The 27854-nt window shown below is 41.2% G+C and overlaps 11 protein-coding genes across 13 annotated transcripts; 5 read left to right on the top strand and 6 right to left on the bottom strand.

The window, feature by feature from the left end:
• Positions 1-28: 28 nt before the first annotated feature.
• Positions 29-781, top strand: Blos1 (biogenesis of lysosome-related organelles complex 1 subunit 1). The gene is made up of 2 exons (XM_002049664.4): positions 29-217; positions 277-781. Exons 1-2 carry the CDS (start codon positions 84-86, stop codon positions 584-586), a joined length of 444 nt encoding a protein of 147 aa, XP_002049700.1. The 5' UTR covers positions 29-83; the 3' UTR covers positions 587-781.
• A 37-nt stretch (positions 782-818) lies between these two features.
• tra2 (transformer 2) lies at positions 819-3162 on the bottom strand. Of its 3 annotated transcripts, none has more exons than XM_002049663.4 (8): positions 3009-3162; positions 2855-2931; positions 2728-2790; positions 2186-2336; positions 1992-2120; positions 1519-1694; positions 1269-1462; positions 819-1207 (listed from the first exon to the last, which is right to left on the bottom strand). In XM_002049663.4, exons 1-8 carry the CDS (start codon positions 3009-3011, stop codon positions 1182-1184), a joined length of 819 nt encoding a protein of 272 aa, XP_002049699.2. In that variant the 5' UTR covers positions 3012-3162; the 3' UTR covers positions 819-1181. The 3 variants fall into 3 exon arrangements, with proteins under 3 accessions (XP_002049699.2, XP_015029821.1, XP_015029822.1); XM_015174335.3 differs by having other exon boundaries at positions 1992-2108; positions 3009-3161; XM_015174336.3 differs by lacking the exons at positions 2728-2790; positions 2855-2931; positions 3009-3162 and adding an exon at positions 2559-2692.
• Positions 3163-3367: 205 nt separating this feature from the next.
• LOC6626622 (uncharacterized) lies at positions 3368-4218 on the bottom strand. The gene is made up of 2 exons (XM_002049662.4): positions 4017-4218; positions 3368-3957 (listed from the first exon to the last, which is right to left on the bottom strand). The coding sequence occupies exons 1-2, from the start codon at positions 4027-4029 to the stop codon at positions 3488-3490; spliced, it is 483 nt and encodes a 160-aa protein (XP_002049698.2). The 5' UTR covers positions 4030-4218; the 3' UTR covers positions 3368-3487.
• A 192-nt stretch (positions 4219-4410) lies between these two features.
• Positions 4411-5227, top strand: mRpL41 (mitochondrial ribosomal protein L41). Its single transcript, XM_002049661.4, has one exon. The coding sequence runs from the start codon at positions 4508-4510 to the stop codon at positions 5006-5008; it is 501 nt and encodes a 166-aa protein (XP_002049697.1). The 5' UTR covers positions 4411-4507; the 3' UTR covers positions 5009-5227.
• Positions 5024-5876, bottom strand: LOC6626583 (serine/threonine-protein kinase fray2). The gene is made up of 2 exons (XM_002049660.4): positions 5214-5876; positions 5024-5149 (listed from the first exon to the last, which is right to left on the bottom strand). The coding sequence occupies exons 1-2, from the start codon at positions 5829-5831 to the stop codon at positions 5069-5071; spliced, it is 699 nt and encodes a 232-aa protein (XP_002049696.1). The 5' UTR covers positions 5832-5876; the 3' UTR covers positions 5024-5068.
• A 580-nt stretch (positions 5877-6456) lies between these two features.
• LOC6626582 (lipase 3) lies at positions 6457-7817 on the top strand. Its single transcript, XM_002049659.4, has 2 exons — positions 6457-6610; positions 6684-7817. Exons 1-2 carry the CDS (start codon positions 6503-6505, stop codon positions 7785-7787), a joined length of 1212 nt encoding a protein of 403 aa, XP_002049695.2. The 5' UTR covers positions 6457-6502; the 3' UTR covers positions 7788-7817.
• Positions 7818-8548: 731 nt separating this feature from the next.
• On the top strand, positions 8549-13928 carry row (relative of woc). Its single transcript, XM_002049658.4, has 8 exons — positions 8549-9590; positions 9705-10009; positions 10074-10232; positions 10299-10664; positions 10729-10819; positions 11466-12298; positions 12358-12725; positions 12793-13928. Exons 1-8 carry the CDS (start codon positions 8678-8680, stop codon positions 13658-13660), a joined length of 3903 nt encoding a protein of 1300 aa, XP_002049694.3. The 5' UTR covers positions 8549-8677; the 3' UTR covers positions 13661-13928.
• LOC6626580 (nischarin) lies at positions 13748-16929 on the bottom strand. The gene is made up of 5 exons (XM_002049657.4): positions 16760-16929; positions 16579-16695; positions 16280-16513; positions 14446-15295; positions 13748-14386 (listed from the first exon to the last, which is right to left on the bottom strand). The coding sequence occupies exons 1-5, from the start codon at positions 16853-16855 to the stop codon at positions 14241-14243; spliced, it is 1443 nt and encodes a 480-aa protein (XP_002049693.1). The 5' UTR covers positions 16856-16929; the 3' UTR covers positions 13748-14240.
• On the bottom strand, positions 15341-16248 carry LOC26531801 (ankyrin repeat and LEM domain-containing protein 1). Its single transcript, XM_015174882.3, has one exon. It carries the CDS (start codon positions 16224-16226, stop codon positions 15390-15392), a length of 837 nt encoding a protein of 278 aa, XP_015030368.2. The 5' UTR covers positions 16227-16248; the 3' UTR covers positions 15341-15389.
• A 13-nt stretch (positions 16930-16942) lies between the features above and the next one.
• Positions 16943-19430, top strand: GPHR (golgi pH regulator). The gene is made up of 8 exons (XM_002049656.4): positions 16943-17083; positions 17220-17500; positions 17563-17833; positions 17894-18119; positions 18185-18369; positions 18428-18609; positions 18669-18854; positions 18913-19430. The coding sequence occupies exons 2-8, from the start codon at positions 17459-17461 to the stop codon at positions 19186-19188; spliced, it is 1368 nt and encodes a 455-aa protein (XP_002049692.2). The 5' UTR covers positions 16943-17083; positions 17220-17458; the 3' UTR covers positions 19189-19430.
• A 6052-nt stretch (positions 19431-25482) lies between these two features.
• LOC6626578 (uncharacterized) lies at positions 25483-26256 on the bottom strand. Its single transcript, XM_002049655.4, has one exon. The coding sequence runs from the start codon at positions 26164-26166 to the stop codon at positions 25540-25542; it is 627 nt and encodes a 208-aa protein (XP_002049691.1). The 5' UTR covers positions 26167-26256; the 3' UTR covers positions 25483-25539.
• Positions 26257-27854: the final 1598 nt, after the last annotated feature.

Consider the following 27854-nt stretch of genomic DNA (forward strand, 5'->3'; position numbering starts at 1 on the left):
ATGCTCATTTTGGCCATCTCTAACTGTCAGCTGAGCTATCCCATTAGTTTGTTTGTGATAGAGAAATAAAAAGCAAGTGTAAAATGTTGACTTCAATGGTTAAGGAGCATCATGCCAAGCAATCAAAGCGCAAGCAAGAACAGGAAGTGCGTCGCAAAGAAGCCATTGAAGCCTCGAACGAGCTTACACAGTCGCTAGTTGATCACTTGAATGTGGGGTAAGTTAAATTTGCAGTACCTATATTAATAGGCAAAGACTACACAATCTACAAAATAGTGTGGCACAAGCTTATTTAAATCAAAAGCGATTGGATGTAGAGGCCAAACAGTTGCATGTGGGTGCCACAAACTTTGCCAAACAGACGCATCAATGGCTGCAATTGATTGACAACTTTAGCAGCGCATTGAAGGAACTTGGGGATGTGGAGAACTGGGCTCGTAGTATAGAAGGCGACATGCAAGTTGTACAGCAGACCCTGGAGCTCGCTTACAAGACGTCGCGGGCAACGCAGGTGACAACAGGTGCTACAACTTCTGCAGCAGCAGTCGCCTCAAACTCCTCAGCTGCAGCAGCTAATCCAAATTAAAGACAATTTGGTCATGTGCAAAATGACCCGCTGAATTAAGGCAACATGAGGTAGTTTGTTTAAAGTAGTTTATTTTATTGTACAATTACTATATAAAATACATACGCAGTGCAGGTAAAATGTACACTTTACTAATTCGGTTGCGTTAGCCCATAACTGCATTTAAATACATATTACACGTTAAGCAACATTTAAGATGTTACTTGTTTTTATACTAGAACGTACAACTGGATTAGTTTAGTTAGTTTATTGTTATCAATTTACGCTGTCGCTTTTAAAATACATATCACAAAGTGTGTTACGCGTGTTGAAGGAGAAAGAGAATGAGACGCGTAATATACACGGATGCTCTCTTTTTGTGGTTACTTTACATTTTACAAAACGTACGAGGATGCAACATAAACGATATTGTCAAACTATCAAGTAATTATGGTTAGGCGTGATGAAAACTATATAATGATGATTATACAGGCGCTGCCGAACAGTATATGGGATATGGGCAGGGATTTTATAACAAAACAATTCAGTCTATATCCTCGTGCTGAGCCTTTGCATTTGTTGTGCGGTTGGCACTCCCACACATAATTGTGGCACACTAGTAACGCGATTGAACCCGAACAGCTGAGGAAATAATAAGAACAATCATCAGTACCATTTTCAAAAACCATGTCTGCCTACTTACGCTTGCGTGGTGAGCGCGAACGGGAATAGCTGCGAGTGCGACTGCGGCTACGGTCGTAGCGATGACGGCTGCGATATTTGCGACGATTGGAATCGTAGGGTGATACTGACGACGATTCGTCACGGTGGCGGCGACGCGAACGAGAGGTGTCTCGAGTGCTATAGTCACGCTCACGAGAGCGTCTACCCAAAGGGCTGTAACATATTCAACTTAAGAACAAACATTCATTCTCAAGCAATCTACAACAAACCGTGATGGACGTCCCATGTACACACCAGGTGTGGGCGTGTGCGCGCGTTGCGTTATGGAGTAATCGACACGTATACGGCGACCATCCACCTCCATTCCAGTGCAGGCATCCTTAGCTACCCGTGCATCACCGAGATTCTCAAAGTATATGAAGCAAAAGCCCCGAGAGCGATGGGTCTGCAAGAATTATTATTGGATAATTCACAGTCATCTTACAGAGTCGTACGTTGCAGTCGTCGAGTGTAATTTATGCTATTGATAATTTAACTTATAATCTAGGTTTTCCTCCTAATATATAGATGTTGCAGCAAGCCTTTAGTGGGTTGCTAGTAACTTGCATAGCAGGCACTCATTATTGCTGCATTTAAATATGCTATTGCCAAAAGTCAGTACGCAACTAGCACAAGCTTATGTCCAAGATACGAACTGATCAACTGATGGCTGTTGATTGCAAATTGATTCGATGGCACTTACATGAGCATCTATGACCATTTGAATACGTTCGATGGGTCCAAATTTATTAAACAGTTCGCGCACCTTCTGTTGGGTGGTGTTGGTATTCAGGCCGAAAACTCCAATACATCGGCTAGCCTGTGGATGATCCTGCGTCAGGACATTGTAATGACTGCCTTGCATAAGACATTTGTTTTGAATTTGGCGCTACTTACGCGTGCCTGACGCATGCGTTGGCGATCCCGTGATGTGCGGCCTGAATAATGACGCACTTGCGGCGAATCTGACCCGGAGCGCGAACGTCGACGATGCTGCGAGCTGGACTTGTAATTGTTGTGACGGCTGCCATAGACTTCTCCGTCCGACCTTGAATGGGAATAGGATAGATTTTCAATTGGTTTGCTGGCTGTGCATCTTGATTGTAAAAATGTGTGGTTCGGATTTTGACACTTGAGTATTCGAATTGAACTGCTATATTTGTGTTGGATTCACATTGCATTTCAGAAACAAACTTGCTTGCTCTTCAATTACTTTGCACTGTGTACATTCTGATCTGAAAGGTAAACCATTTGTTTCAGTTTTTCTTACATTTTTTAGTATAATATTTTTGGCAAAACTAGAGAACAGAACCTGCTCGCTTGAAAAACTAAGCCAAATGAAGTATTCCTGATGACAGTTTAAAGACAACCGAAATATTTCGCCTGCTTCGATGTCTGTCAATCTTTACTCGATACCCAATTTCTCATCCGATACTCACCGACGCTGACGGGTACGAGAACTCTCCGAGGATGCCGCAGACGAAGGGGACGATGTGGCAGAACTGTAAAAGGTCCGTACCGTTTGAGTGTATACAGGTTGATTATAATACTTTTGTGAATATATACCTGTGACTACATTTGTGCTTATCAATGCGATGTAAATGTAAATATTCCTTTTCCCTCGCGTTAACGAGCCCTGTGGACTACATACATATGTCAGTGTCACGTTAGAAGCATTTTCAATTGCGATTACATAGCAGCGGTTTGAGTCATTACTTACCATGTTATGAGGCGTTAAATACAATTAGTAAAGGCCCAATTTATTCAATTTTTATAATACCTCTCCTCTGCTCCTAAATTACTGTCGGAAAGTAAAACATGCAGAAGCCATCAGGGCTACAAGGTTATCGCAATCGGTGTTTTTAGAACTTGATAGTTGTTTATCAAACCAACGATTATCAGGGCTGCAAAGTCATCGCCATCGAAATTCTTACAATTTATTAGTTCGAATTCATCGATGTTTTTAGAACAATGTTTTTAGAATTACAATTACAAAATGCTTAAAAGATTGGGAGCTTTTAAGCAAAATTATTAGAATACTTCACCCAACACAACATTTTTACCAACACAAATATAGAGTTAGATTTTAAAGCTTCAAAGCTTACACTTTTATTTATCAATATGTACGGACATACTTGAATTATACCTACATATATGAATCACAGCTTGTAAATATAAAAATACTAAATAGACGACTATTTATTTGTAGTACCTACTGAACGCATCGTGTTTCATACAAATATAAGTATAAAGCATTTTCCGCTCCTCATTATACAGGTCTGTTATATTTCTGACCATTCGATCGTTATTGTAGAGACTCTTTGGCGGAGCCTCCAGCAGATTGCCTTTAACAAGCCATTTCTTTTCGGAAAAATATGTTTTCACTCTGGCACGCAAGCCAACGCCACTGAATGTGGGTTTCCGAAATATTTCACACATATTCTTTTTGCCGTACTTGTGAAAAATACGGTTCAAGGTATCATCTACTTCTGGCTGCTTACAATAGTAAATATACCATAATTTGCGATCAGGTGCCCGCATATCAGTTAGACTTAGGACTCCAAAACACTCCACAATGGAGGGATCACATTTAGTTGTTTCTTCGGTTGGCTTTATGTAGAACATGCGATGTAAATATGTTTCAAATTCATCATCAAAGCTTTTGTCGACTGCAATAGAATTAGTTATTGTTTTTCTTAAAATGATTTCGTGTTCTTTTTTAAATTACCTCCTGACGCCATTTTTTTGTATGACAGCGTTACACTATTTTCTTAGCCGGTGTGCGAATTATACTTAACTAAAAGTGCCGTTAACTTGTGCTTAAATAGCCAATGCTGTCTATCATTTCAGTTTATATGAAATATGCAAAAAGCTCTAATATTTATTTCGCAAATATGCTCGGTCAAAAGCTGCTTGTGTGAAAGTATCGATACTCTGTTTTGAGCTGCCAGACTGTTTTATGATAGATCAGATAAAAATGAATTCAGCTGTATTTCTCACGTGTAAAAGATCCTATAATTATTCAACGTACACCATTTTATTTTGTTGATTTAATTGATAGTTTTTTATAGCAATTTGTGAGAAGGTATCGTTTCCCAGTTGTAAAGTGCTGGCAATATTTTGAAAGATTTACAAGTAGGTTGGCAGTTCTTAAACCCACAGCTGCTGCTGCTGCTTGATAAGTTTTGTTATTTAACCAGCCCACTTTAACAAAAAACAATGCAAAATTGTATTAAACTTTTGCCGCTGGCACTAAAGTGCAATCAGCGAGCTATTAGCACAACAGCACCAATGGCTGGAAAGCGCAACTTTCGTAAATTCAATGTGTATGGCAAGCGTGGAACACGTGTGGTGAAGGAAGCGCAGCGGACGCTAGCAAATCCGCCGGTGGCCATACACAAACGAGGAGTTCGTGATACAGGCATAACAGTTAATGGCCAATTTGTGGAAATACCAGAGAAAATACCCGACATTATAGTGCCAGATTTAACCGGCTGCAAATTGAAGCCATATGTATCCTACAAAGCGCCCGAAGTAATACAATCGGAATTTACCAGTTTGGATCTCTTCAACGCTGTCTATTCCCAAAAGATAATAGAGGACTTCAAGGCTGGCAAACTGGAGGCCGATGGCAGCGCGACGGAACCGTCACCCAACGAACAGCTAACGCCAGAGTTAGCTCTGCAGCGTGCGCGTAAAACGGGCAGTGATATTTTTTAGACGTGCACACATACATATGCTTATAAGGGTTTATTATTTGTTAAATATGTTGGGTTGTTTCTATTGCTGTATGTACTTTTGACGATAATTGTAGAGTTTGCGGAGCCATTTGTCGGCCTTAAGGTCAGAATCGGCTAAAAACTGCAAGCGACAAAACAAATTTGTTAAATAAAGTGCACGCAAATAAGAACAAGATTAAACTCACGTTTGGATGAAATATATCGTCCTCTTTTGATTGAACAACTTCGATAGGCTTGGGTATGGTAACCGTTTCCTTATTTAAATCAATTATTACTTTGTCATCTTGCGCTTCACGGTCCCGTGTGCTGAAGAATGCAGATGGCTTAAAGGCATCCTCATCTATGGTTTCCAGAGCCTTTTGCACTTTTGCGTCCAGCAAGTCGATGGCCTTGATGGGCGGGACAGTGGATGTGCTGGCCTGGCGTGAAGTGCTCTCGGAACTGGGCGCTCTTGTTGTGCGTTGCGATACGGACCGGGATTTCGATTTTCGAGAATCGACGTCCCTGCTTTTGCTCTGGCGGCTTCTTGAGCTGCTTCGGGAACTGTGTGGTGTTGTGCTACGAGATGAGCTTCGGCTACTGCTGCGGCTACGTCGATAATACTTTTTGGATTTCTTAGACTTCTTTTTCTTTGACTTTGATCTGTTCCTGCTGCTACGTGATGGAGATTTGGATTTGGAACGGTATCGTTCCCGTTCCCTATCCCGTTCTCGATCTCTATCACGGTTTCTATCTCGCTCCCGATCTCGATCCCGGTCGCGATCTCTCTCCCGCTCTCGTTCTCGTTCACGTCTTTCACGCATAATTTTTTTTTAGCGTCGGCACAGGCTTGATGCCTTATATTAAAATACTTAACATAAATGTTATTCAACTTAACAGCGGCACTTTCTGGCTGTTATTAACAGTGGAAAATATCAGTTTTGAAATCTGGCGAAATTCATATTCGCATTATATTCAAAGATAATAATTAAATAAAATAATATAATCAAAAATAAGTTGTTGAATCTCAAGGTAACAAAGTTTAACTTGAATAATAAATATGTATTGGAGGAGTAACTTCTGTTACATGAGGAGTAATTCTGGCAAGTTGAAATAACCCTCAGATTAGGGATATTTGAGGAGAGCTGATAGTCAGAAGGGAAATTTGGAAGCGCAAAGTTTTGAAATTCTTTCGAAGAGGAAATCAAACAAATAAGTTAAAATTTTACGGCACAGAACGTTATCAAACGTGATATACCATTTCTATTCATAGAACCATCAGGCTGAATTAGTTTTTCCAACAAATCTATCAAATCTGAATGCAATAAATCAAATGTGTTAATCGTCAACCGGTTATCAAATATAATGTTATAATAATATATGATTGAAGCTTTAACGTTATATATTGGCTGATTAAACAGCCTTGGGGGTATATAAATGCTTGCCGAACTTCATTTGCTGGCAATCAAATTGCAGCGGTCAATATAAATAGTTAATGGTGTTAAAAATGTGGCTGTTCCGATTCCTCGTAGCTCATCTAATTCTGGCCGTCATTGTCACAGCCTTGCCCGCCGATGTCGGCCGAAGTAGCTCAACGACAACGGTAAATTCGAAATATTAATTCATTAATTTAAACTCTCATTGCATATAATATGCAATTGTCTACCAAATGTTAGGTATCTCTTGTTAAAAAATATGGCTATCCAATTGAAGAACATGAAGTACAAACGTCCGATGGCTATCTCCTAACAATGCATCGCATACCCTACTCCAAGAACACAGGCGACACTGGTCGTCGACCGGTTATATTCCTGATGCACGGTTTGCTCTGCTCCTCATCGGACTGGGTCTTAAGCGGTCCGTCTAATGGTTTGGCATTCATCCTGTCTGATGCTGGTTACGATGTTTGGATGGGCAATGCTCGCGGCAATACTTACTCGAGAAAACATGCTAGCAAGTCGCCACTGCTCCAGCCTTTCTGGAGCTTTGAATGGCATGAGATTGGTATCTATGATTTGCCCGCAATGATGGATTACGTCCTATACCAAACGGGCGAGGAACAGCTGCAGTATATCGGCCACTCTCAGGGCACAACAGCATTCTTTGTGCTGAATTCAATGATTAAGAGATTCAAGAGTCGCATTCTGTCAGCACATTTGTTGGCACCGGTAGTCTGGATGGAACATATGGAAAGCCCGCTGGCCAAGGTTGCGGCACCTTTGCTTGGACAGCCCAATGCCTTTGTCGAGCTATTCGGCAGCGCCGAATTCTTGCCCAACTCCAAGGCTATGGATCTAATGGGCGCGTTGCTATGCCACGATGAGGCAATATCCCAAGCGATCTGCTCAAATACGCTTTTCCTCCTAGGAGGATGGAACTCGCCTTATTTGAACGCCACAATGATTCCGGAAATCATGGCCACAACTCCAGCTGGCAGCTCAATCAACCAAATCTTCCATTACCTGCAAGAGTACAATTCGGGTTATTTCCGTCAGTTCGATTATGGCTCGATCAGAAACAAAAAGGACTATGGCAGCAAGACTCCACCGGAATATGACGTTGAGGGAATTGACGTCCCAACTTACCTCTATTACAGCGATAATGACTATTTCGCTAGCATTATAGATGTCGATAAACTTCGTTATACAATGAATCCTGATTCTCTAAAACGCGCGTATCGTTTGCCTGAGACGAAGTGGAATCATTTGGACTTTCTATGGGGACTGAATGTCAAGGAAATACTTTATGATACAGTTCTTGACGACATCCTAAATGCGTAATTCGCAACAATAAAGCCAACACCTCCTAAACATTAGTGTTTTTATTAGGGTACGCTTATCAATCTTTGCGGGTATACCGTTTAAAAATACTTGCACCTGTTTTGCTCATAAATTAATTAAGTGTGTAATCTGATAAGAAAAGAAGGGACCATTAATGAAAGTTTGTGGGTCAAATATGTCTGAATATATTAAATATAGAACATAAGAATTTAACACAATTTGTATGTAATTAACAATATAATCATTAGCCTTAACATTCAAACTTGCATAATACCATTTCCTCTTCCCGTTTACGATAAAATAGAATTATCAAATATTTGTATTGCATGCTCACATCGTATCTGTGTAAACTGCGTAATCAACATTCCTTTTAGCGTTAACAATGCACCAATTATACAGTGTTTAATTTCAATTGCATACTAAAGTCAGCAAACATTTTATTTGTCTTAATGATTGTTCTTCAATATAAATGAATAATAACAATACAAATTCAGCTGTGTTGTTCCTAAGGCTCTACATAATAGCTTGCAATATCAGAGCTATACGCGGAGTTAATGAGTTCTGAGTGTCTATTGCATTTTAGAAAGCATTACTTATATTTCCTACAACTACTATTAGGTACCGCTGCCATTATAAAACGAAAAATTATTTTCAAAATTAATCTGTAGATGAACATTACTACATAATTTGGTCACTCTGTTATGTTCAAAGCAACCCTTCCATTTCTACAGGGCTTTTCAGGATTTTTTTGCTTTCGCTCATCTGGTCACACTAAGCTTGCAGGTATATTCACGGTACAGCCTCGGCGAAAAAAGTGTATTGTCCATTTAATTTCAAGCATAGTTTTGACTAAATAACGCCGTAAAACGTAGCCCAGTGCGTTGGGAAAGATGACGCGCATAACTAGAAGTGATATCTCACTTGATATGGAGTGCTGGGTGGAGGAGTTGTCGCCAGCGCAGTTGGCCTACTATGAAAAAATCACGAACGAACACAACGCTGTAAAAAACGCTCTGAAAACCGCCGTCAGCGCTAATGAGGGCAAGGAGCTGTTTAATGGACAGGTGTTTCAGGCATACTCGTTCAAAGGCAAAGTGCTACAGGAACTGAAGGAAGCCACGTTGCCAAAGAAGCCACCGAAGGCAGCGGATCTGGCAACCCCGCCGCCTGCTTCCGGCGGTGGTGGTAGTGGGACGGGGCGTGGGCGTGGCCGACCACGGCTTGCCTCAAACATTGCATACTTGGAGTCATCGGACGAGGGTGATGATGATGTACCGCTGGCCAAACGCTTGGCCCTATCAGTGGGCAAAAAGGCTGTCGCTGCAGCGGCTCCAGCCTCAACCACACCGAAATCGGGTAAAAAATCTGGCTCGGCAGCAGCTGCTTTATCTCCCACCGGCAAGTCGTCGCCTCAACCTAAGGGTAAGGGATCCGCATCCGGATCCAGTGGCAAAGCATCAGGTATCGGCGAAGCGCCGCCCAAAAACTTCCGTCCTGCTGAGGTCAACTCTGTGGGTGGTCTGGTTGTGGGTAGCAACGATGACAGTAGTGGTAAAGATGGTAAGGATTCTAAGGATGGCAAGGATACCAAAATGCAGGGCAAAACATATCCGTCGCTGGTCGTGCTGGCCAAGCCATTCCTCAAGGTTAAAGACATGGCGGCCACGCGTAGCAAACTGGACTCTAAGGTCAAGCTGGTACTGATGCTGACTCCCAACAAGTTCTGCGAGTGGCTGCTGCAAGAAGGATTGCTACGAGCCCAACAGCACTGCATCAATCATCGCAACAACGAACTCAAGTTGGGTAAGCATCAATAAGACTGCTAAAGACCTTTTGTGACTGCGACTTGACGGCAAAATAGATCGTCCAACTTCTTGATTAATAACATTAAATTTACGAACATTGTGCTATTCCTAGGCGTTTACTCTGATATCAGCAAGTTTCCGTACACCGGTGGCTATGTGTGGATCAGCGAGTGCTGTCCGTATCGATTCGTATCGGTGTTTAACAATTCCATATTCGAAGGGGCTCAGCATCCGCCAACGTTTCTCCTGAAACTAATATATCATTGGGCTTGCCAGACCAGCATCCAGAATGTGGTGCAGTGGGTAAAAGTGGACAGCGTGTACATCAAAGGCATTTACACGTGGCTACGTGCTATTTGCACCTTAGCGGTGCATCAGAAGTGCAAAAAGCTGGGCGGTCCTGGAAAGTTCGTGGAGGTGCGTTTTATCCAGTTAATATCAAGAGAATTATTTATTCAGTTTTAATTGTTGTGTGTTGTAGGTTGGTGTCATTTCGTTGGGCACCACGTCGCAGGATGGCGCACAGCGTCAGGTAAAAGTGGAGGTCCTTGGCGTCTACGACTATGCAGATAAATCTATACGGTTGCGTGCCGTAGAACCGATTACCGATGGTGATCGCAATTATAAAAAGCGTTTTCAGGTAGAAGATTAGCTTATTGATCACGCATTTAACTAAGTTTTAAAATAATATACCTTCTTTATGCAGGCCATTTTAGAGCCACTGTCCCGGTGGGTGCACAAAGACAGCACTATTTGTATAGACTTGACCGTAGACAAGATAACACTCTTTAGCATGGGTTTCAAGAACATTGTACAAGCTGCAGCGACTGACAATGCGGCGAAGCACAACAATTCAGCGGTCATGGAATACTTGCGCCGCATTGTACCACGCATGTTTCAGAATACACTCTCGTTGCTCTCGCGCCAGATGATACAACAGTTCCTTGATGAGCTGGTATGGCGCGAATCCTTTGGTACGTATGCGCTGCAAGCGTTCAACAATATCATCATACATATTGCCGAGCAGACACGCGTGACTACCAATGAGACCATTACACAACGCCTCTATCAGGTGGGTATCCGTTAATTAAGCTTAAATAAGTATTCAATTTTATTAATGTAAATCGTTTTTGCAGGTCGCAACTAATCCGTTTAAGGACTGGAGCGTGCTGCCTCCCAATTACAAGGAGACACCGGCTAATGCTACGCCTAAACGCCTCAAGAAACGTTAGTAAATCATCGCTAGTTAGTATGTAGGCCGTGCTTAGTCTTAATAGTCTAATTTAGTCATAGGGCGGCTGTAGCTGCGAAAAATGCCAAACCCGAATTATATTGTAATGCCTTTGCGTTTTGTCACTCCAAAGCGAATGTAATTTTCAATGTCCACTATGCCCTTCATTAATTTAAATGTTTCAAGATTTTCAATCTATTGACATCGAATGTTCATGAAAGCTTCTTTTATTTTTTTTACTATGTGCATGTAAATTGAATTATATTCGTGATATTTTTAAATGAGTCAGCATTTAAAATCTGATTTACATATAATTTTACTTTTGGCATTCTTAAAATGTGTTAACTTGTTCTAAAAACAACAACAGATGAAATAAAACAAAAAACTAAAAATGAAACTGTATAAAAACTATGTAAAACTGGTACTTTTTATTTGCATTGATTATGATTTTTGGAGTGATATAACGTTTAAAGGCATAAACTTGATATTAACATGCAACTGTGATGCTGATGTTTTCTTCTGAAAACATTTCCCAGCAAATAGAATAGTCCTTGAATCTTAAACCTTAATCAGCATGCAATGCAAACCTTCGTTCTATTTGGATATTTTTAACAAAATCGACAATATCTTCTCGTTTTGTAGCTATTAACGATTCAGACTATGTTCATGCTAGTAAGGAATTTTCTGGCAAAGTAAAAAAAGAAAAGGAACGTGAAAAGGAAAAGGATGTTTTACCCGCGGGAACCAAACGTCGTGGCACAGTCAGCACGCCGCCGCCGGTCGCAGTCCCCAAAGGAGTTGGCAGGCCACCTGGCTCTAAGTTGACTGTAAAATCAGGACCGTCTAAGACAAGCACGTCCGTGACACCGATGACTAAGACTCCGATCAAAAAGCCGAAAGAGGCAAAGGAGGAGAAAGAGAAGGTGGCCGTGGTTATTAAAAAAGAAGAAGACGAGCTCAAGGGCCTTGAGGAGCTCTACTATGGAATTAGCGATGGTACTGAAGAGTTTTATGAGCATTTTCCCTACAGCTCGCCTCGAGCCAATCCAGCGGAGCTTACCAGAACAGTAGAGTGCCCAATTTGCTTGAACGGCGAAACCTACGACTCCAATGAAAAGCTACAAACGCACTTGGTATCGCATATTTCACCTGAGGGCAAACAACATCAATTCCAATGCCTGTTCTGCTTGGAAAAGCATGCAACCGAATCAGTTCTGGCCAAGCACAACCAAATCATGCATCCCACCGAAACCAAGACAGATGGCTCTCCATCGTATCATTGTTTGATTTGTCAGCAGCGCCATAATTCTCTGCACTTGCTTACCGCTCATCTGCAGAAAGTGCACAGCACACTGGAACTACCGTACTGGTGTCAATCTTGCGGATATCGCTCGACCTCGCATCGCGACCTGGTCCGTCATTTTTATGACGATCACAAGAATCAAAACTTTCTACAGTGCCCCTATTGCCTCGATGTAAGTGTAATTGTTATATCCTGTTGATTCAACTTATGCTCTTTTGCTGCTTTTGGTAGATCTTTTACTTTACCCACAAGGGCAAGGTCAATCAGCTGCGTGTTGAGCACTATTTTATGCATCTTGACGAGCACGTGAACAAGCGGGATCCAACATTGCGTTGTCAAAAGTGTTCTCTGAGCTTCTTGGAGAAGGGCGACTTAAAGCAGCACTCGGTTCTCCATCATGTCAGCATGACCAAGACGAATAAACCAGTGCGTCTGCTGTTAAACAACTCCCTTTTGATTCCGCCTCCCAAGGTGCGCACCCATCATCGCGAACAGCCGCCATTTTCGACCTATAAACGGCCCGTTTTCTTTGCCTTCCTGGAAGGCAAGACCTGCGCCGAGTGCAATACAGATTTCGCCAGTGAGGAGACGCACTACACGTAAGAGCGAGCAACTGCACGAAAATAGTTGATGTGAAGCTAAGCATACTTTCTTAATCTTTCACAGAGGTTGGCTGCACTGTGTTAAATGCAATTACCAGACATGTTGCGAACGCGCCCAGTTTCGTCACGGCGTCGACTGTAATGGAAACTTTGTGGATGCCATGGAAGTAAATATGTTGCAGGAAATGCACTGCATCTGCGGCTTTGCCACCAGCAATGGCAACAAAATGGCTCAGCACTTGGCTAACTGTGGCCTTAGCACCTGCTACCCCAGCCTCGAGGCGGCCAATGAGAATGCCGTCAAGCGTAATATGTTGGATATGCTGGGGCTAGTTCGTCGTGATGGTGAAACATCAGGAGAAGGCGCAGAAATGGGCGATGCAGTGGATGACGCCATGGACGACAATAGTGAGCTATTACCGGCGGCGGAAGATGACCAGCAGCAACAAGATGATCAGCAGGCACAAATGCATCATCATCCGGAGCCGCCACAGGTCCCGCAAGTTAATATGCAAACGGATGTACAGCAGCAACAGAGTTATATTGCGCCACAGCCCGGGCCTCAGCCGATACCCCATTTAGCCGAGCAGCAGGCGACGCCAATACAATTTGGGGAAATGGAGGCAGCGCCTGTTATGTTAGATCCTCAAGTTCAGGCTGCCGCCGACTATGCCCAGGTGTCTGTCGTGCAACAGCAGCAGCAGCACCAACAACATCAGCCATATGGGATGGCCGGATATGGCCAGAGCGCGCTCTCAACGGACATTGACATGCCGCTGATTGGTGAGCTGGCCGAACCAAATGCGCCGCCAACACCCCAGTTTCTCGGTGAGGTGCACACGCCAATGTTCGATGCAGTGGCCGCTGCCGAGCAGCAACACTATCACGCCCAGCAGCAACAGCAGCATCATCATCATCACCATCCCCAATGATACAAAGCTATGGGAAAGCTAAAACCACGCGATTACACGCTGCCTTGGCAGAACTACTAGAAATAACTTCACCGATTTTCAAACGCATTCATGTATATCATGAGTATTAATTGTATTAAATTACATATACTACAATTTTGTAGATGAGCATCGAAATATTGCACAGTAAATATTATTGAAAATTTATAAAACATTATTAAACATACAACTGTAATTGTCCACTTGCAATACACATAAAACATAAAATAAAAATATAATGGTAGCCACAGTTTGCGTCTATTAATGCAAACAATTATTGTATTAATTTCTAAAGACCGTTTACAGAAGAATTGTAGTTCTCTTTGTTTAGACACCCCATAACAAATTGTAACTTCTTATCAAGGCCTAAATTTCGAAAATCTACAATTTACATACTGATAAGCTAAGCAAATTATAATGAATATTTGTTGCAAAACCTCAAGAGACTCGCCCTGTGACTAAACCAACTGTACATAAACTCCTGACATCTGTCGAATACTTTTGTTACTGAGAGATTTTTAGAATATTGGAACTGTGTGATTGTGGCAACTGTGGTTCTTGGTCATTTTTGTTGTTGTCGCTGCTTGGATTTTAGCAGAGCTGACAGTACAAGCGCTGTGTCCAGCTCCTGCTGTGTGCCCGGTTCGTTGTCCAGTGAGATTTCAGCAGCACGCTCATGGAAACGCGCCAAAACACGTGCGCGATAGTCTGAAAAAGGAGACAATTAAAGGCCTCATATAAAGGCTTCTATCTGAGTGCACACTTACCGACACTGCCTGCCAGAGGATTACCAGTGAGTCTGAGCGTCTCTAGGAGTGGCAGATTGGCAACAAAATCAACTTCATCTAGCTGTTCGATAAGATTGCAGCTTAAATCCAAATTGACCAGGGAGAGCAGCTTACGCAGTCCGCTTAACGCCTTGATCTTGTTCTGTGCCAGATTCAAGGTCACAAGGTTACCCATGCTCAGGTGCCAGTCTACACACTCAGCTATTAAATTGCCCGACAGTGATAGTAGCTGCAGGTGGGGCAGCTCTGCCAGATTCTGTACGGTGCGAATGCGATTCTGTTCCAGGACAAGGTGACGCAGCTTGGGTGCAGTTCGTACGCTGCCATCAATTTGGGTGAGCAGATTGCCCGTCAGATCCAGTTCGCTCAGCTCGCTCCACGCATCTGTGCAGAGCACCGTATCGTCGCCATTGGCTGTTGCTTCCGGCAGAAGGCTGGGCACATTGCAGTCCTTGTGTACATTGTCGCAAAGCAGGACCTGATTGATGTGCGTAATCGTGGTATTATGCACACAAATTGTTTGCAGCGTCGGCTTCAAGAGCCCTATATCGACAATATTCTCTGTAGAGAGCGCTGAAAACTTGAGAGTTTTAAGATTTCGGAATGCATTCAAGTTGAAGCTCAAGCGATTTGGAATGATATTGCTGCGTCCAATCGGCACATCTACCGTGTTGTAATCCTGAGCAAAGCTGGCATTATCTTTAACAGGCGTCACTACCAGGGCTGCGAGCTGTGTGCTAAAGTCCAGCACATGCGAAAAGTCAAATTTTGCCCCTTCCTCACTGCTGGGCGGACAGGGTAGAGCTAGACGCTCACTGATGGCATATACCTGAAAATTAAAGCAACATTTATGATTGTAAATTTAATTTGACTAACAAAAATAATTGATTTTCTTTAAATTAATGACTTTCTTTTAATTCTCTTTATGTAGTTAAATTGTCAGATATATTCGCAGGTTGTAGCTCACGCTCATCGTACTTCAGGTAGATCAATAGCAGCCTATAGAGCAATACTACTCCCAGGAGCCTACGCTGCTCCGTTGTAAATTTGCTGCGGGCCACACCAAAGTAGACACCTACGCGTCTATTTGTCAAATGATTCAGGCCCAAGGCGTCGATCATTGCTGCCTCACGCGTGTGCGCATCATTTGATGAGATACCTTTAAAGGCGCGCAGCAGTAGGACACCTCGTTGATGCTTCCAAAGGTGCACAATAAGTGCCAGCTTCGGATCTTTGGCCAGCACAAGCGGATTGGCCGATCGTAGTACCTTGTGGGCTTGCCGCAAGTGCACGTATGGACGTGTAGACTTTCCCTTGCCCACATAAAAAATAGCGCGCAAGAAAGTGAGCCATACGTCGAGTTGGTGCATGCTCTTAGCACGATTCTTCAGTCCATTAGTAATGCGCGGGTCTAGCAGCAAGTAATTAAAAAAGAGACGCTTGCTCTGATCGTGGTGCCAGTGCCATTTACTATGTTGCTTGACAAGATTAGAATGCTTTTCAATGCTCGCAAAGTTACGCTCCGACTGGAGCGTATGCTGCAGCTCAGCAGAGAAGTTGGTCGAGGGCATGTGTATGACTCCTAAGGAGTACTTGATGCCTCGACTTTGAGACAACTGGTATAGCAATGGACGGCCGATGACCGTAGTCAGCACGACAACCAACAATTTAGACATGGTTCGCGGTAGCAAGGCCAAATACGCGTTTAAATGTGTGTATAAATAAATAAAAAATAAACTATACAATTGAATTTCTAACATTAAATATTAAATAAAATTCTCCGACAAAACTGAGTTTTTGTCATGGAACTTACCTCCAGTGCCGATAAGCTGTACTCCTTCTTGGCACTCAGTAATGCATCGCCGCTTTCGTGAAACAGCTTTGCAAGATCTTGCAACAGATATATAATGTCATACTTGTTGAAATCTAAGAATTCGGCAAGCAAACGTGGCAGCTCATTTCGAAAATAGATGAGCAGCTCTTGCAAATACGTTTCCAATTGTTCGCGACGCTGCTCTAAAAATGCGGGCTGTTTGTTGCCAACAAGCTGCAACATACAAAATATATTAGTTAAACTCTAAAGTTATTGTCGCTCTATTCCAGTGGGCGTACCTTCTTTGGTGGCAACAGCTTTTTGCTGATCGATACCTCCTCTACAAGCTTATCGTGGAGCTGAGCAAAATCGCGATAGCGTCGCTCTACAAACCATTCCACGGTTCCAATGCGAACCTTTTTTACGAACAGTTATAATTGTATAGTATGTGAAACTTGTTTCCATAAGTATAATTAATACCTTGATGTCATAATAAGTGATCCCTGCTGAGCTTTCCACAACATATTTTGGAATTGTCACCGTTGTGTTTTCATGTTGACGATAATAACACGACATTGTTACCTGTGTGTTTTTGCACTTGACAAGTAATTTTTTCTTTAGCGCTCAACTAAATGATTAACATAATTGTGACATTTGATTAAATTGAGCTCTAAAAATAACAGCTTTTACTGAATCTAAATCTATTGATGTTTTTGTTGTACAGCTGATTTGTGCGGTTATTAGAGATGGAAAAATGTCACAGGTTGGGAAAAATAACTGTGCAAAAAGCTAATCGTACAAAGCGTAAGCAAGTGGATATGTATAAATAAGTTGATTTGCTGTTCTCTTTCAAGCTTTTCTTATTATTTCATAATTTGTATTCGTTAAATTGGCCAAATCAAACATATTTTTAATAGTGGCTATTTGTTGTGTATTTTAGCCCGGGAGAGCGTGGCATCGTTGATAGTTATCGATAAGTGATTGACCGTTTAGCGTGCATTCTGGCAACGCTGCTGTGGCCATATCGGCGTTTTTGTTTATATTGTTTGTTGGCAATTTCCATTCAACGAACGCTGACGAACAGGACATAAACGATCTTCAACTAAGCAATGTCACTGCCCACGGAATTAAGCATAGCAACATTGACAACCAAAGTATAAAATATAGTGACTGCTTAAAATGGCGTTTCTGGCCGACTGTGTTATCGTGTTCGTCTCGCAGGCAAGCGGCTCAGCTTATAATAAATTGACTATTATTTCAAATTGGTATTTTCTTTGTTATAGATGCTCTTCTTTGCCGGCGGCTGGCTATTCTTTAATAAGCAACTATTCAAGCACTATGAGATTCGTCACATATCCGTGCAGTTGATTTTCTCCTCAACATTTGCGCTGTCCATAACAATGTTTGAGCTCATTATATTTGAGATTATTGGCGTACTGGAATCAAGTTCTCGATATTTCCATTGGCGTCTGGGTCTGACGCTTCTGCTGTTCATGGTTACTGCCGTGATACCTGTATACATTTGTTACTCTGTGATACACAGCATTTCCTTCTGTACGTCAAAGATTTACTCACATTAAGGCTCTTAAACATTTATTTACTTTCTTACTGCAGTTTCCGACAGATGGGTGCGCATTTTGACAACTCTCTGTTGGTTCGTCTTCCTCTACGGCCTTTGGCGCATTGGTGAACCCTTTCCGCTGCTCAGCGCCTCACATGGCATTTTCACCATCGAACAGGGAGTGTCACGTATTAGCGTTATTGGTGTGACTGTCATGGCCATACTCTCCGGCTTTGGTGCTGTCAACTATCCATACACCAGCATGACCTATTTTATCAAGTAGTCACCATCGCCCGTACACAGCTGTGTTCTTATCAGCGCTAATGTATATGTATTAATTGCAGGCCCGTTTCACGCAATGACATCATATGCTTCGAGCGACGTTTGGCTCTCACTGTCGATATGTTGACGGCCAAGAAACGCCGTATTGCCATGGCCGTCTACAATCACAATAAACAGCATCCCACAAAGCCAAGAATTTGGGATATGCTGACGTCAGCAGTGCATCGCACAACTAGCTCTGGAGAGGGTATAAAAAAAAACCATTGCTTTATATTGCGCTATTAACAAAGTGTTATTTTTTGTAGACATTAATCAGCTTAAGCAGGAAGTATACGGGCTGGAAGAGCTACAACGATCCGTCTTTCTCGAGCTGAACTCACTAAAAAACATGGAGGAGCGTCAACGTTGGTCGCAAACACTGCAAGGAAAATACTTTAATGTTTTGGGACATTTCTTCAGTGTCTATTGCGTCTATAAAATATTTATGGTTTGTAATCTGTTGTAGGAAAACTGTTTGCAATATCTGAATTCTCTTCTCATTTGCAGTGCTGTATAAACATAATATTCGATCGCGTTGGCCGCAAGGATCCAGTGACGCGCGGCTTAGAAATCGCCGTGCACTGGTGTGGCTTTGATATAGACTTGGCATTCTGGAATCAACACGTTTCCTTTCTTCTGGTTGGTTGTATTGTGGTTACATCCATACGAGGTCTGTTGCTAACACTAACAAAGGTAGGCATCGTATCGTATAGTAAATTCAAGAAATTTGTTAAATGTGTGTTTCTTGCAGTTCTTCTATCGCATTTCATCCAGCAAGTCAAGCAACATAATTGTGCTGATTTTGGGTCAAATTATGGGCATGTATTTTTGCTCCTCAGTTCTGCTGATGCGCATGAATATGCCAGCTGAGTATCGTGTGATTATCACTGAAGTGCTTGGCAATTTGCACTTCAACTTCTATCATCGTTGGTTCGATGTCATCTTTCTGGTCAGCGCCCTGACCACCATAATTGTATTGTATTTGTCCCGCAAACCTGTTCGCGTTGACGATACTGATTTGCACTAAACCAAAAGTGGGGAGATCATGACAAGGTATGATTAGCTAGGCACAATTGATTGAGAATCAGTTAAGTACCCTATTTAATGCAAGCTTTAAGTTATAAAGTTACATACATATATATAAATCCAAGTATACGCCAGTGTGTATACTAAGTATCTTAAGAATACATAGCGCAAAAATCAAAGTTATATCAACTTAAGTAAATTGAAGCAACGAACTGTTTTAATATATAAAATAATTATATTGTATTTAAGGTTATGTTCCAAGATAAAAGCTTCCAAACAGCATACCCACTATTTTCAAAGCGCATGCGCCTAAAGCATGCCGCCAAAAGCTAATAATGAGGCAGGACAAAAGCTCAAAATGGTTTGGGTTGTCATGTTACAAGTGTCCTGTTTGGGCTCAAGGTTGGCTCAAAGTTGAGTTTCTTTCAGCCATTTTATCTCAAATGTTCCATATCCAATGTTTCATGTTATTTTCATAGATTTAAAATAGCTATGTTATTGTTTGAGGTAAGCTGTTTAGAAATATTGGGTAACTTGGTGAATCCGTAGGAATAAGGTAGTTTGGTATAAAGAGCTAGGGAAATTCCAGATTACCTTTTTGTACTTACAAAACTTTTTTAACAGAAATATTTTAATATGGACATTTTTTTTCAAAAATTACTTTGGTTTGTAATAAAAATTGCATAGTTTTTGAGATTAGAGATTCTGTTAGGAAATCCTCCCAAACTCGGAATTATATCACGTAGTGATTCAACTTCTTGGCTAACTCTTGAAATCGTTTGAAAGGACAGTTGCAGTTGCATTGAGAAGTGAAGCTCAATTAAGGCTGTTGCGAATTTTAGAAATGCACAATGCGAGCCAATCCACTTTACCGACGGGCTATTGGGCCAATTGAAGATAAACCGTCATGAAGCATTTAAGTGCTAGAGTGAATAAAAAATGTAACAAAAATGATTGAAGGGTGTCCAAAATGCCACAGTTTTAGCTGCAGTCCCCTACAAATGTTGGGCACAAGCGCAGCCCGCTGGCAACTAACACGATTTAATCAGCTGTAAATTCGATTAGCTGTTTACAAAACATGAGACAAAAACCAGCACACGTAGAAGAAAAGCCAGAGATGTGCACCCTAGAGAAGTTTATGTCTTAAGTCATCTATAAAGTACGAGAGTGAATATGTCAAAATTTACATGTGATTATCATATTTTAGTGGTAAATTTTCTAAATTTTCATCTATAAAGTACGAGAATGAAATGTCAAAATTTACATATGATTATCATATTTTAGTAGCTCATTTTCTAAGAGGATAAGCCTTATTGTTACTCAAAAATACAGCGATATATCGTTTCAGTTGCCGTCACGCTCCCACTCTAGACGGTGCGGCGCAGTCATGCAACGTTTTGTGGCATGTATCGCAGATGGTTTACCTTATCGATTTCATCGATTAGTGATTGATAATGTGTTTGGCCTGCTTTTAGGCTGCTATTGTTGTTGTTCTTGCAGCTAACCTCATAGGCCATTATGCAAATTTGTTATCCAATTGATTTGAATTTCATTTACGTTGCGTATACGCGCCATATGCTGTGCCATAATTAATTCCTTGTGCCCCAGCCGGCTAATTAGCATAAACTTAATTAATTTCCTTGTTGGGCCTTGGGACTTTGTCGCTCAGCTGATTGACAATTGCAAGTTCATGCCACAATTCAGGCTGACGCGGCGGCAACTAAGCCACAAATCGTAGTCAATTGCAAAGTGCCTCCTTCCGCCCTCCCCTATGAGTTCGCCTTGACACTCAGAGATCTTGGCACGGGCACATTGCTGGCGTATTTAGCATATTTTCTGTGTCGCATTCGACCTTTGTTGTGCATTCATGGAGCACACATGTGCGCGTCAGATTCGCACCTGACTTAAGGCCATGGCAGCAAGAACACCACCAAAAACAAAATCACCAGCAACCGTCAATCGTGTGCTGTTCCTGTCATTGTCACCGTTGGCTCCGGGACATGGCAACGATATTAGCATAAGAGAAACCCGCTACGATTCACGGAGATATTGTGACACTCCTTGAGCCAATTATGCGGTACATTTCCCCGAATCCTATGTGACATAGATGAATTGGATATGGCGCAGATATGTAAGACACGGTAGAAAGGAGTAGCATATTAAAGATAAAAAAAATACTTTAAGAAGCATGTGAAAACTATATGTAACTAAAATGTTTTTAAATGAAGCTGTCAAAATGAATGGGCTGTTTTTGGCACACCGAAGTCTAAATAAGCTTGAAGGCCAAATGCTTAGAACTGCTTTTACACAAGTGCTTTGTTCTTACGCAATTGTTAAGGGGCTGAGAATATTTTATACAATATATGATATCGAGCCACTTTTATTTTGAGTCGTCACTTTTCGTATAAAAGTTTACATTCCCTCAAAAAGGGTGTTGGTCATATGTTACAATTGTACATTATTTGCAGTATTAATATATTTTTAAATTTAACAGGCTGTTGATATCAGTTTCATTAACATATTATGTTAAACTTATGCTAACGATCTTAAGCATATGCAATTTGAAACACACACATGTACGCAGTGTCGCTCTTTTCGAATTCTGTTAATGCCAAGACCTAGAATCTTACGTTATGTTAATGAAACAATTATGTACGCAATATCAGAGATTAAAAAAACGCTTTAGATCCAAGAAAGGGTATAAGACCTTTACTCACCAGCAAAACTCTACGTTAAACAATAAATAAGTAATCTTAAATATGGGAATTTCAAAGTTTAACAAATTATTTTGTAATCTTATCTTACCTGTCCTAATTAAAATATTAAATAGCTCAGTACTCTGTTAAATTTCCTTTAATCTTATATGTTTTAAACACAAGACTTCTGATCAGCTAATGGATGTCGTTTGGCATTCCAGAATTAACCACTTTCCTAGCTGCTCTAATGAACACCGTTTGCTATCCATTAACCTTTAGCTTGCATTTTAGCCTCATTATAGTAAACCTCATCGATTGGTATGTACGATCCGTTTCTAATTAAGTTCTTTCTGCTCCCCTGGGCAGCAGCAGGTGCGCACGTCTCATTAGCGTGGACTGCACATAATTACCGCCACAGAGGCCAAATTCAACGCAAATGCAACATCTGAGCAATCAGAGCATTTGAAATTATGACATTGATTACGAGATGAAAGCCATAAATGCCCCATAGCCGTAGGAACAGTACAAATAAATATAGATTCCCAGTTCGTGGTCAATACACAAAGGAAATAAAAACGCCTAAAAGCGCGCTTCATTAGGCTCGATGTGTTGGCGATAAGGGGAGAGAAAAATAATGACCCGTAGAGTTCCAATCAGGTAAAAATAATATAAGCCGACATTTGTTGTCGTTCAGTCTTTAATTTAACATGGGCCAACGCTATCACAGACTATTATTCTTGATCAAATTGAATCAGTATGAATGCTGACGCAGCGTGACGGTACAAACTTCAGCATAACAAATATATCTTTATAAATATATCTGTTATATATCTGTGTATATGGACATGTGCATTTTCTATGTAGATTGCCAATCAAATTATTTGAAATATAAAATATTTACATGCGCTGCAGCCACTCTGGGCAGTCGTTTTTGGCTACTACAGGGTGTTTCGTTAAATGAAGGGCCACTTTGCGTGATTGTTGCTCAAGTGACCATCCTGTATGACCCTGTCTCTGCTCGTGTACGTAGAGATTTTACCTTTTTCGTAGCTTCCACTTAAATATATGAGCATCCATATACAATTCTTTGCATGTGCGGAGCATGTGCAGCTTCCCAGCTGGACCCAGCTGTACCGAATCATTGTTGTTAATAATGCTCATGATGAGCCTGCTGCTGTTGGGTAGGCGTTGCCTGTTGTCCGTGTATTGATGAGAACTCAATAATTCAATGTAGCTGCTTGGGCAGTCATTAAAGGCAGTGGGCAAAGGGAATGTTTGACTGGTAGAAAAACGGCTCGAGTGGGATGCTCGGATATGCGAATAACTACATCGAAAGGTCCCTTATAATATGGTTATGCATGCTTTTAGGCGCACAAGGCCATGCCCCTAGCGAGTGCCAGTGTGGCCAGTTAAAATGCTGCGTCTCGTATGCTCTGCTATTAAATTTATCGCTGCACAGCAACAGCCGTATTGCGACACGCCCACAAAAGACCAACTGCAGTTGTTTATTATGCATGCATGTGGTGCCACCCACACACACACACACACACACACACACACACAGAGACCACAGTGCACAGCATCCTCACTTTTAAACTGTGCCAAGATTATTGCTCTATTTTGCGCTTCAATGATTTTGTGCGCCCCTTCACAGCTTGGCAAAGTCTAATACATTTGAATCGATGTGAAGGTATGTGTGTGTGTGTGTGTGTGTGTGTGTGTGTGAGTGTGAAAAAGCGTCATAAAAGTGTCATAAATGTTGATAAGACATGTTTGTCAGGCGCCTTTCCAGCACCTGCTCACCTGATTGTTCAAAGACTTGCGGGCGTAGGGAGTCTGCTGTCGTTTGCCAATTTGCTTGGGCTGATGATAAATGCATAGCCCGGCATTATACAGATTGTTTTATTAGCTAAAAGCGAAAGCTTGTATAAAATAGTATGCTAGCTAGCTAAGTGCGCATAAAATTGTGTTGATTTGTGATTTACTCAACCATTGGTAAGCCTATTACAGTCAGCCGTATTTCTTAGCTCTAATCGAGCATGACTTGGTAGCTAAGCAATAGTGTTTACTACAGCGAAAGATAATTTAAGTAAATAATAATAACAACAATAATAAGTAAGAGGTTCTAATCGGGAGATCCCGACTAGGGGATACCCTGAACCCTCTTCTTCCAACATCAAATGCATATATATATATTCTATTTTAGAAGCTACTTATATGTCAAGTTTGGGAACTCTAGCTCTTATTATTTACCAAAATTGCCCAAAAAAATTGCCCCAACAGCTTGGAAACGGAGTAAGTTATCGATTATCGGAAACAAACTCGATCTGCGTGGGATCTAGGAGCATCTACATCTAAAATTTCAAGTCTCTAGCTCTTATAGGTTCTGAGATCATTGGGTTTATACATACGGACGGACGGACGGACAGACAGACGGACATGGCTAGATCGACTCGGCTATTGATGCTGATCAAGAATATATATACTTTATGGGGTCGGAGATGCTTCCCTCTGCCTGTTACATACATTTGGATTTTGCACAAATTAAATATACCCTTATACCCATGCAAAATGCAAAAGCGCTTCGTTACCTTTGTTAAAGCCGCTAACAGCTACTGTCTGAGCTCATTTATATCAAATTGTGACAGCCATTTGCAGCAGGGCCAACACGCATGATTGCACCGGTCAGTGGCCATTTGTTAACAGCAGAAGGCCGCATCTGCCGCTGCCATTGATGGCCTCAATCAAAGCTCTCATATGCAGTGATGTGGCCTGTCAACGCCACGCAATGGACAAGCCAGATGAACCCCCTCGCCGGACTTCCGCTACATTGTGTCCACCTCCTCAGCAAGCAGCCAACTCTTTTGTCTTTCAGGCGGAATGTGCCGCGGTGCCATCGACAGCTATGAGTGCGCAAATTATGGAAATGAAATTGGCTTTTGGCCTTACAGTCGAGCCGAGTCGAGCTCATGACCATTCGGTGGTGTTCAAGTAATCAAAAATATGGTCAACTTATGATTGTGTAAAGATGGGCATGATATGAAAATATTAAACTGTTAGAGACAGCCAAGCAAGTAAAGGCAAGAGAGCTTTGTGTAAACGTGACCGACTGGAAGATACCATTTATGATTCAAATTCAATAAAAGCTACTTAGCTAATTTGAAACAATTAAATTCTTAAATCTTTGGCTTAAAAGGAAGCGTCCGTAAAGTCTTAATAAATAATATTGTTACTTTATGAAAGATCTTAGCAACTAATCAATTCACCTAGTTGTGAACACAGGGTAGCATGAGGTCTAGCACGCTAAAACATTTTGAATACATAAGCAAGTGTGGCGATGGAGTTGTATGAAAGCAAGTGAAGACATTTAGAATGGGCTATAATATAAATTGCGATAATAACCAGACAAATTGGCTTAAATTATGTTAAGCAATTGGTGTAACAAGCCAAATGCTGTGGTAGGTCGACAAAACTTTTACAAGGGAACGTTGACGTGTCGGATACAGCTGAAAATGTTCAACAAAAACTATTGTCAGCACGGCGTATGCATGAGATGCGGTTGCACAACTTTTGGATGAAAATGCAAGCACATAAACAACTTTGGATAGAAAACGTTTTTAATTTTTACACAACTCTGACCCAAAGGTAATACAAAATTAGTTAAGAAAGAACAAATTTAAATGCTCGCCTAGGTTGTGAACATTGCGAAGCTCGTCGTCGGGCTCATCGGCGAACAGATGGAGAATGACACCGCAGCGTACACATCGCACTAGCACATTGGCCAAGACCAGCATCTTGAAGAATACGGCCATGCCTATCTTGCTGTACATGCAATCGGTATGTATCTCGTCATTTAGTATAATCCGCATTAGATCAAGTCCTATGGAGTACATGCTGGCCAGCCAGCAGAAGCTGAAGAGCAGCAGGTAGGGGCCAAAGTACAGCAACATGCGCTTATTGTAGGGTACCTTGCCGCCGTCCCGTATGTTATCCCGCGTGTTGCAAAAGTTGCAGCGGCTGCACTGGTAGAGCCGAAACAGCACCATAAGCATCACCAGAACTACATAGCATTGGGTCTGGGCATCAAAGGTGAGGATCGATGCGTATGTTATCCAAAATTTAAGATGCTGCACCCAAAAGAACCACTTCGAATGTTCATTCACCACCGGCACCACAGCCGCCGCATGAAGCATTATCCATAGATACGACAATGACAGAAAGCAGCGCAGCAAACACATCGTGAAACGCGTGTATTTCCAGCTCTTGTACAGCTGATGTGGCATCCTTGGGGAATAATAACTGCTTCAACAACCAACCTTATATTTAAAAACAAACCTATTTTTTGTTTAGTTGGTATACTAGACACATATACAGATACAAATATAAAGGCCTACTATAAATAAGTATTGTGTATTATGCATATATCGACAGTTTTGAATGATTAATATCTTGGGTATACGTCACAACTTATAAATGGCATAGAATTCCAGTTGTCCGTTCAGCATACGCAACATTTTCTGGAAGTTAGATGGAATTGTTCAGAGTTTAAGCAACAAATGCGCTGTTATTGATCCGTCTATATAAAGTCAAAAATACATTCAAATATATATATGCATGTACATAAAGGAACACATTGCGTATACGTGATGTGTACACGTGTTCATTTTGGCTTATATTTGTTTTTTTATGTTTATTTCTGTGGGTAAAATGAATTCCTTTTCTATTCTATGCTGCAGGTGCTCGGTAAAAATAAAAACACAGTCTGCGGTATTTTTTTTTTGTTATGTGTGAAATCAAAGCGAACGCATTTATTGAGGTATGAGCAATATGTTTGCTTCAGGGTCTTTTGATGTTAAATGGCTTGCAACGAAAAACAGTTAACATTATTTGATACAGGACACACTAAAATTAAATATTAAACTTACCCTGACAAATCAATATACTCTTTTCATATTGCAGCGAATATAAAGTTATATATGTGAAGCATTATATGCACGAATATTTGGCTCAGTTCGAAAATAAAAATGAAACTATATTATTTGGCCGTGGTCATTGTTATAATCATCGTACACCGTGGGGCCAAGTGTCCCAATGGTAAGGAATGGAATAACATATCAAAAAAATGTATAAAATATTATTTGGGCACATAATCACGTAGTGGCCACATTTCGCCTCGAAATGATAATAAAATGTAATAAACACAAGAAACGCATTTATAACTGAATACAAAAAGGTGCGAGTCGACTATTAAGCGGAATGACAACTAATTTTTGGGTTAATCCACACAACAAAGCAACAAGACACAACTCTCATTTATAACATTTAAAGACAAAAAGCACAAACACATAAAAAGGGCCACAAAAATAGAATGAACAACATGAAAAATTAAACGCCATTTTGTGAAGTCCGGAAAATGCCAACGGGTTTTCCTTTTTTTTTTTTTTTTTGTTATAATATACCAAACGATGTCCTTGATAGTGTATGAAGCAACCTAACGGTAAAAATGTTGCCAACTTGTCACAGCGCAGCGCATTCTACGGCTTTGTCCTTACGATTAATCCTTTGTCAGAGACGATAAAGTGTTCAATACGCCGTCCACGGCCGATTCTTATAAACACAAATGACGCGTTATTAGGACCCTCAGTTGTCTCTCCATCAAAAGTTTCATGAAGTTCGAGCGGACAGCAAATGGAGAAAGAAAAAAAGCAAAAGGTTCACTTCTTTTTTGGCCAAGACTCACTGGAATTTCTCATCGGAATCTTGATTACCGACAGTATAAATTATGTGTCGCCGGCACGACTTAAAGTTTTCTTCATAAACAAAAACCACCACAAAATAGGATTTTCTTGTGGAATGTTCAAGTGTGTTTCGCTGGGGGCTGCTGCACTGATATTCAATCAAAATCTAAAGTTCTGAAGGTCTAGTATCTTTATTAAACTGGTCAAAATCGGGTTGAAATCTATATTAGGAA

Source organism: Drosophila virilis, chromosome 5 (genome assembly GCF_030788295.1).
Source record: "Drosophila virilis strain 15010-1051.87 chromosome 5, Dvir_AGI_RSII-ME, whole genome shotgun sequence".
Lineage (NCBI taxonomy): Eukaryota > Metazoa > Arthropoda > Insecta > Diptera > Drosophilidae > Drosophila > Drosophila virilis.

What these genes read in the sequence shown, in the direction of transcription:
- LOC6626580 (XM_002049657.4), bottom strand. Translation starts at nt 16,855, where the DNA reads ATGTCGTGTTATTATCGTCAACATGAAAACACAACGGTGACAATTCCA. An exon ending in AGCTGTTGCCACCAAAGAAG is followed by an intron (nt 16,514 to 16,578) that starts GTACGCCCACTG and finishes TGTATGTTGCAG; the next exon opens with CTTGTTGGCAACAAACAGCC. An exon ending in TCCTCTGGCAGGCAGTGTCG is followed by an intron (nt 14,387 to 14,445) that starts GTAAGTGTGCAC and finishes CTCCTTTTTCAG; the next exon opens with ACTATCGCGCACGTGTTTTG.
- GPHR (XM_002049656.4), top strand. Translation starts at nt 17,459, where the DNA reads ATGGCGTTTCTGGCCGACTGTGTTATCGTGTTCGTCTCGCAG. An exon ending in GATACACAGCATTTCCTTCT is followed by an intron (nt 17,834 to 17,893) that starts GTACGTCAAAGA and finishes TTCTTACTGCAG; the next exon opens with TTTCCGACAGATGGGTGCGC. An exon ending in CACAACTAGCTCTGGAGAGG is followed by an intron (nt 18,370 to 18,427) that starts GTATAAAAAAAA and finishes TATTTTTTGTAG; the next exon opens with ACATTAATCAGCTTAAGCAG.
- row (XM_002049658.4), top strand. Translation starts at nt 8,678, where the DNA reads ATGACGCGCATAACTAGAAGTGATATCTCACTTGATATGGAGTGCTGG. An exon ending in TTACACAACGCCTCTATCAG is followed by an intron (nt 10,665 to 10,728) that starts GTGGGTATCCGT and finishes TCGTTTTTGCAG; the next exon opens with GTCGCAACTAATCCGTTTAA. An exon ending in AGTGCCCCTATTGCCTCGAT is followed by an intron (nt 12,299 to 12,357) that starts GTAAGTGTAATT and finishes TGCTTTTGGTAG; the next exon opens with ATCTTTTACTTTACCCACAA.
- LOC6626582 (XM_002049659.4), top strand. Translation starts at nt 6,503, where the DNA reads ATGGTGTTAAAAATGTGGCTGTTCCGATTCCTCGTAGCTCATCTAATT. An exon ending in GAAGTAGCTCAACGACAACG is followed by an intron (nt 6,611 to 6,683) that starts GTAAATTCGAAA and finishes ACCAAATGTTAG; the next exon opens with GTATCTCTTGTTAAAAAATA.
- LOC6626583 (XM_002049660.4), bottom strand. Translation starts at nt 5,831, where the DNA reads ATGCGTGAAAGACGTGAACGAGAACGAGAGCGGGAGAGAGATCGCGAC. An exon ending in ACGATATATTTCATCCAAAC is followed by an intron (nt 5,150 to 5,213) that starts GTGAGTTTAATC and finishes TGTCGCTTGCAG; the next exon opens with TTTTTAGCCGATTCTGACCT.
- LOC26531801 (XM_015174882.3), bottom strand. Translation starts at nt 16,226, where the DNA reads ATGTTAGAAATTCAATTGTATAGTTTATTTTTTATTTATTTATACACA.
- mRpL41 (XM_002049661.4), top strand. Translation starts at nt 4,508, where the DNA reads ATGCAAAATTGTATTAAACTTTTGCCGCTGGCACTAAAGTGCAATCAG.
- tra2 (XM_002049663.4), bottom strand. An exon ending in TCTCGTACCCGTCAGCGTCG is followed by an intron (nt 2,337 to 2,727) that starts GTGAGTATCGGA and finishes TTCCCATTCAAG; the next exon opens with GTCGGACGGAGAAGTCTATG. An exon ending in TACATGGGACGTCCATCACG is followed by an intron (nt 1,463 to 1,518) that starts GTTTGTTGTAGA and finishes AATATGTTACAG; the next exon opens with CCCTTTGGGTAGACGCTCTC.
- Blos1 (XM_002049664.4), top strand. Translation starts at nt 84, where the DNA reads ATGTTGACTTCAATGGTTAAGGAGCATCATGCCAAGCAATCAAAGCGC. An exon ending in GTTGATCACTTGAATGTGGG is followed by an intron (nt 218 to 276) that starts GTAAGTTAAATT and finishes TCTACAAAATAG; the next exon opens with TGTGGCACAAGCTTATTTAA.
- LOC6626578 (XM_002049655.4), bottom strand. Translation starts at nt 26,166, where the DNA reads ATGCCACATCAGCTGTACAAGAGCTGGAAATACACGCGTTTCACGATG.